Below are 7,105 nucleotides of genomic sequence, written 5' to 3'. Positions count from 1 at the left end.
ACAGTGAAAAGGCAAAGAAAAAAATCAGCTGTTTATAGAAGCCAGCTCATTAAGTAAGGTAAAAACAATTACTGTTATTACACAACACCAAATGACTTGTCTGATTTTTTTCTCTGAATGGACCTCTGTGTGTGTGCCTGTGTATGTTTGTATCACGCAGACAGAGCCAGCGACTGACAGAAGAAATGTGCCCTGTGATACAGCCTCAGCCCAAATAGGCAAAGTCAGCAGGAAGATAGAACATTCAGCTGCTCGATGGTCCGGCATAGATGGGGCACTGGGAAATGTCTGGAACTAGATGCTTATCCCCTGGGACTTTTATGTAATCCACCACAGCGAACAAAGTAATGCCCATCATACCTTTGTGATTTACATTTGCCCAGGCTGGTTCACTTTGCTTACTGCTTTCTGCATCTCCTTTCTCTTTTCTCCATCAGTCTTAAAACTGCTTCCAAAGAGACTGCCCTCTTAAAAGTCTGCTGCAGCTCTGTCCTCCTGGACCAATACGACCCTATCATATGGGGCATTAAGTCCACAAGACCCTTGCTCTTGAGTTTTTAAAGCATTTCTTATTTCTCTTCCCTCATCCTTCCCTCTCCCTTTGGGAATCACAACATCCTAACGCGTAACACCAGAAATACTTGAGTCCACACCAAGACTACCACAGGACCCGGGCCAGACTCTCCTGCACTTTGGGAGGCCGAGGTGGGAAGACTGTTTGAGCCCAGGCGTTCAAGACTAGCCCGGGCAACAAAGTGGAGACCTGGTCTCTACGAAAACTAAATAAATAAAATAAACATTTAAAAGGACGTTAGGTAATTTGCCCAAAGTGGCAGAGGTAGTAAGTAAATATTAATGCACTCGAAATTGCTAAATTACGAATTTTATTGATGGATGCTCGTTTTAATTGAAAGCATGGAGGCTGTGGTCTGACTGCTTTCGCTTCCAACAAAGTGTACTGCCGCGCTCCAAGCAGAAGATAAACAGGGAGACAGGTGTGACTTCAAGAGAGCGACGGACGCTGTAACCCGAAGCCCCCGCGCCCGCCGAGGCCCGGGAGGCTGCCCCAGCCGGCCGGACTGCGCACTCCTGCAGGGCTGGCGCGGCTCTCGCTTCCAAAGTTGGAGCTCTCCGGGGTGGGAGGGGGCGGGGAGGACGGCGGGGCGGTGACGTCACTCCCAGCGGGGATAAAGCGCCCCCGCCCGGGTCGCAGCCAGGACGCTGCCCGGCGCGGAGTGGCTGCCCCGCGGCGCGGGGACACTCAGAGCCCGGTGGGCAGGAGGAAGGCGACATGCCCCAGACGGTGGTCCTCCCGGGCCCGGCGCCCTGGGGCTTCAGGCTCTCAGGGGGCATAGACTTCAACCAGCCTTTGGTCATCACCAGGGTAGGTGTCGGCGTTCTTGCTTTTGCTGCGAGGTGGGGACGCGGTGGGTGCCCCGGGGCCGAGGGCGGCTGGAAAGCGCGCGCGGGCTGGCGGACGGGGCGCTGCTGGGTCCCGGGCTTCAGCGTCCAGCTCCGGGGGCGGCGGCAACTCAGTCAAGTGGCTGCAGAGCGACTCAGAGATTGACAAAGTCCGCTCTAAAGGTGTCCCATCCTCTGGGTCCGCAGCGACTTTCCGAGGAGGGCCCCTGGGCTCAGGGAAGGCGAGGCTGCCAGACTCGATGCATCCTCGCCTTTACGTATTAAATGTTTGTATGTGATAACAGAAATAAAACACATCCCATCGCCCTTCCGTAACAAATGATGGGTCCCGGGTGGGAGAGACGAGGGATGGCGCCCCCGGGCATTCCCTGGAGCTGGCGCGCAGCTGAGCATTTTCCTCGTCCGGATGAAAACTTCAGCAGCGCGCTGTTCGCGGGGCACGGCCTGGGTTGGCCACACTGGAGCAGCTCCTATCAGCCCAGACAGGGGAAATGTTCCTAATGCGTGCTCCTGAGTTTCCAGGCACTTTGAACACATGTTTTCCAAAGCTGAGAACTTGGCTTAGCAATCATCAACCTGACTCCAGCTACAAAGAAAACGTGGCAGTTTAGTTTACCTGGTGCAGAGTAAACCACTCAGCCTAAAAACGGAAAATAATGCTTTAATATCAAAATCAAGCTTTACTTAGTGTTCTCTATTGTATGATGAGAAAACAAGGTAAAAATAAAACCTCAGGGTTTCTCTCTTATCAGTAAATTGGAAGAATTCTAAAGCATTACTTGGTCTAGTTGATTTTTTTCTAACAATGTTTTTCTTCATAGAAAATTAATGTATTATTTCAGTTGTCACATATAAAACATTTAATACCTAAGGGCGTAAACTTTCAGAATATTATACTTTTAGTTTCAGAGTATTATACTTTATTTTCTTGTATTCTCGTGCCATATCTTATAAATGTATATGTTGTAATCTGATTGATCTCATACAGATTTTGAACAAGGTAATACCTTTTAAATTCTGTTTTATTTGTATATGCCTATGAGAATTGGGAACCAACATCCTTTTAAAAATATGTCAAAACATGTATCCTACAGACGCATACAATGGAACGTTTCAAGCCTTGTTTTACATTTTTCAAAAACATATAAACACATCTGACATGTGTTTTTATATGAAACATGAAAACTGTTCAACATACCCCCAAAAATGTTCCTGAGTAAATTAAGCAGAAAATGCTTTAGTGACCTGGGCCAAGCAATTCCTATTATAGATTTACCGAAAAAAAAAAAAAAAAAACCAGTTTCCATTATATCTAGTAAGAAATATTTTTAGTTTCTGGAGTATAGTTTTTATTTAAATTGAATAAACTTTTGAATTCTAACACAGAATAAATCATTAAATTCTAACAAAATAATTTAGTCACGAAAATCTTTTAAGGTATTTATAAAAGAAATATTTTGCTATTATAGTATAATTGTATGTCAATATAAGTAATGATATGCTTGAAATTTTGAGTTGTTGACATTATAAATGTTTATTTTAAATCAGTGCTTACATTCCAGAGTTGGCCTACAATAGCTATTGGTAAATATATTTGATATAATGACAATTATTATTAGGGAAACCAATTCTATCTGGAATTTCTAACTCATAACTAATTCGTATCACTCATTTTGACATTTGGTTTAATAACAGTTTATGACCAAATATTATTTCACTTGATTATGCCTTTTCTCTTTAATTAATTCCAGGACAGCAGGTAAAACCAAATTATTTTTGTATCCCAAGTGTCCCTAAAGCCAGGTACATAGTAGATTCTTATTGAATAAATAAGAATATTCATTTATTTATTCAATAATAACTTTTATGCTTTAGTGAACACCTAATTGAGAATATTTTCACTGAAATGATAAGAATACTGAAATTTGTTAAGAAAAAGAATAAAAAGTATTACAGAAAAGTATTACAGAAAAATAACTCAGTATTGTTAAACGGTGAATTGTTGTACCGCTTTTAACATTTTTACACCATTTTGAAAGGTAGTATGTGAGGTTGCAAGTGTGTTATTGTACTCTTCTGCTTGCCGGGCATTGATGGGAACCTTTTATATGCACGAACTCACTGAAATCTCACAATAATCTTTAGGAGAGTAGCAGTAGTGACGTCCCCTTTTGCAAATGAGGAGAATGAGGCTTTAAAAGATTCATTAACCCGCGGACGGTCGCAAGCAGTGGAACAGGCTCTGATGGTGGCTCTGCCTGCGTTCTGAAGGCCACAGGTGAAAATGGACACTTGTTCCGATATTTCCAAAGAGGTGTTTGCTGCCATCCTCTTCATCACTGGCCTTATTGATTCTGTCTTCAAGATCTGCCACTTTCCATTTTTTCTACCACTGTCCTTCTTCAAGCTTTCCTAGCTCCACACCTAGACATTTGTCTCCCCCGTCCAATTCACACAGCATACTCTTACCGTCTCTGGAAAATGCCAAGTTGCTCCTTTCTCATTCTTAAAAATCCTTCAGTGGCATCACTGGTTTGTAGAGAGTGAAATGTGTGGCTTTAGCATCACATTCATGACTTTTTACCATCTACTATCCCAATTTGAGTTGCTAACTTCATTTCTTTCCTCTCCCTTCGTTTTCTCTTTCTTCCCATTGCTCCACACGTAGGCAGTGGGGCTGTCCTCTGGACTGCTTATGGTTTCCCTGACATGTGTTTGCTCCTGATACCATTTTTCCCCAGATTTCTTTTCCCTACACCACACCACTGTCCTCTATGCCTGTGGAAACCCACTTCAACGCCTCTCCCCAATCCTTCTTTCAGTAACAACCATCTCATCCATTTGATTACTGTAGCTTTCGGCCTGTGTAACCCCTCCTTATGTCATGCCTGTACCAGATGTTTCACTGCATCTGTATCCCACCAAACTGCACATTCCCCGAAGGCGGGAACCTTCTAATTTGAGGGTCATTCAGGGCTTAGCACAGTGCCTAGTAGATCATATGTATTGTAGAATAAATATAGACACAGTATGAATGATTGACTAGATTGTCCACTTTTTACAGAACTATTACAAGTAGGTACAGAATGTGTTCTCAAAAATATTTCACAAAAAGATAAGTGAGAATTGTTCTATTGTTAGTTGATTTGTCATGTTTTTGTTTTGTTTTGTGCTTTTGAAACAGAGTCTCGTTCTGTCACCCAGGCTGGATTGCAGTGGTGCAGTCTTGCCTCACTGCAACCTCCATCTCTCAGGTTCAAGCGATTCTCCTGCCTCAGCCTCCCTAGTAGCTGGGACTACAGGCACCCGCCACCACACCCAGCTAATTTTTGTATTTTTTTTTTTTTTTTTTTAAGTAGAGATGGGGTTTCACCATGTTGGCCAGGCTGGTCTCAAACTCATGACCTCAGGCGATCCGCCCTCCTCAGCCTTCCAAAGTGTTGGGATTATAGCCGTGAGCCACCACGCCTGGCCAATTTGTCAGTTTTAAATAAGTTCTTAATATACAAAGAATTGAAATACCAATGTCTGTACTTAAAGCCACAAAAGGTCCCATAAATGAGATGTGTTTAATCAAGTCCCCATTAAATCAGCTTTTGTCCTCTTACAAGCTATACCATTCACTCCCCGCCTCACACTATACAAATACAGGCTACAGCAATACTCCTAGACAATGGGGCTCCAACCAGAGTTTGTAGGAGAGTGACAAATATAACTGCCTCCATCAATTGAAATTACAGTTCTCAAAATTAGGACACAGAGCCCTCACCCCTGTAATTGTTTACAATCCAAATAATCAGCCAGATGAATCTTTGTATTATTAAAAGAATCAAAAGTAAGGTAAGTCAAACACCAGACATTCTCAAAACAAATTTTTAGCAACTGCTTGTGATAAACACAATTTTTAGGAAAGCAGTTTCTAGGCAATAAGAGTGATAGACCTTGTGCAATATAAAATTTCAGTTTTGGATGTTCAGTTTAGGGGAGGGAGTTGTTATTTCGAACACCATATATAACTAGCCTAAGCATTTCACAGAAGAATTTTAAGGTTCACTTCTTTAAGTGAGCATCTTTTCTTTTTTTTTCATAAAACCTTCTACAAAGTCTAAGTTCTTGGACCATCCAGAAGCTAGGTCTACTCTCACAGACAAGTTACAGATCATTTGCTTTGACAAAATTTCAGTATGGAATACAGTAATCCCCTCTCATCCACAGGGGACACATTCCAAGATCCCCAGTGGTTGCCTGAAACCTACATTAGTACCAAACCCTAATTATATATATGTGTTTTTTCCTATGCATGCATACCTGTGATAAAGTTTAATTTATAACTTGGGCACAGCACTCCTGCACTTTGGGGCCATTATTCAGTAAAATAAGGGTTGCTTGAACACAAGCACTGCAATACCGTGACAGCCGATCTGATAACTAAGACTGCAAAGTGATTCACGGTGAAGAGTGTAGCATAGACAATGTGGATACGCTAAACAAAGGGATGATCCATGACCCAGGTGGGACACAGTAAGACTTCATCACGCTACTCAGCACAGCTGCAATTTAACACTTATGAGTTGTTTACTTCTCAAATATTCCAATTACTTTTTGCAGGCTGCAGTTGGCCTCGGATAACTGAAACTGCAGAAAATAAAACCATGAATAAGGGGAGGCTAGTGTACAGGGCAAGCTTCTTTTATGTCCATGACATAAAATGATTGTCTAGGTCTGATGCCAGTGTGTCTTTTCTCACTCAGTTTCTCTTTCCCCTCTTCTCCTCCCTCCTTCCTATCCAGAGCACATCTAAGATCAGGATCATTATAACTGAGAATGCTGTACGAGCTTGAGGACCAGTATAGAAAATGTTAGCATGTTCCTAATTTTCGCAGGCTTTAAGAGAGAAAAGTGTATGACTTTAAAATAAACTACATTTGAAATTTAATGTAATATAAACTACATTTGAAATTTAAACTTTTAGAAAGGACTGTTTGCAACTGAATGCAATTCTTTTCCAGGGTAAAACAAATGTAGTAGAAAGGTTGATGTAAATAAAAACCTATTCAATTTTGTTCTAACACAGACCATGTCTACATGGAAGTACTGGTTTGTGTCTAACTCATACATCCCACAAGCATCTACTGTGTGCAGAATGTCTTGTACACAAAAGACGCTGTGAGCGTATAATTGTGGCTTAGATGGGCTTGTAACCCCTGAGAAGCTAATATCAGCAGAAAAGAAGGAACATGTATATGAACTGCCGTCACACAACCTGTCCAGAATTCCACGAGAAAACCATGCCCAAAGAGCTAGAAGCAAAGGTTACCTGCAGGAGAGGCAATGCGAGACGCTGGAAGATTCTGAGCTGTAGAGCGAGGCAGACCCAGGTGGGAATTTCAGGTTTTCTCAGGATGTGGGACCGTAACCAAGCTTCTTATACTTTCCAAGCATCCATTTTCTCATTTTAAAAAAGAGATAACTACTTTGTAAGATTGTCTTCAGAATTAAGTGAGAGTAGTTCCCAGTAGGAATCCAGTGATGGTTCTCAGCGCCGGCAGCACGTTCAAGCCGCCGGTATGACTTTGGAACACACCCACGCCCAGGTGCATGCAGGGATTCTGATATAACCGGTGTGGGGTGTGGCTCTAGAAACGTCTTTGGCAGCCAGGTGCTGCAGGGCTGTGGATGCCAA

General features: G+C 42.5%; 1 protein-coding gene across 4 annotated transcripts in view; it reads left to right on the top strand.

Annotated features, from left to right (window-relative positions):
- Window positions 1–1,116: 1,116 nt before the first annotated feature.
- The window catches only part of PDLIM3 (PDZ and LIM domain 3), a 40,086-nt gene continuing 34,097 nt past the window's right edge, over window positions 1,117–7,105 (top strand). For 2 of the 4 annotated variants that reach the window (XM_012000187.1, XM_012000186.1), the window contains exon 1: window positions 1,222–1,384. In XM_012000187.1, coding sequence (XP_011855577.1) covers window positions 1,292–1,384 — 93 coding nt within the window. In that variant the 5' untranslated portion in view covers window positions 1,222–1,291. Of the gene's footprint in view, window positions 1,385–7,105 lie in introns of all 4 variants that reach the window. The other 2 variants (XM_012000185.1, XM_012000184.1) reach the window with 2 other exon arrangements.

Source organism: Mandrillus leucophaeus, unplaced genomic scaffold, assembly GCF_000951045.1.
Source record: "Mandrillus leucophaeus isolate KB7577 unplaced genomic scaffold, Mleu.le_1.0 Scaffold62, whole genome shotgun sequence".
NCBI classification, from domain to species: Eukaryota; Metazoa; Chordata; class Mammalia; order Primates; family Cercopithecidae; genus Mandrillus; species Mandrillus leucophaeus.
The sequence above is the reverse complement of the archived record's forward strand: the minus strand, read 5'-3'. Positions and strand labels throughout refer to the sequence as shown.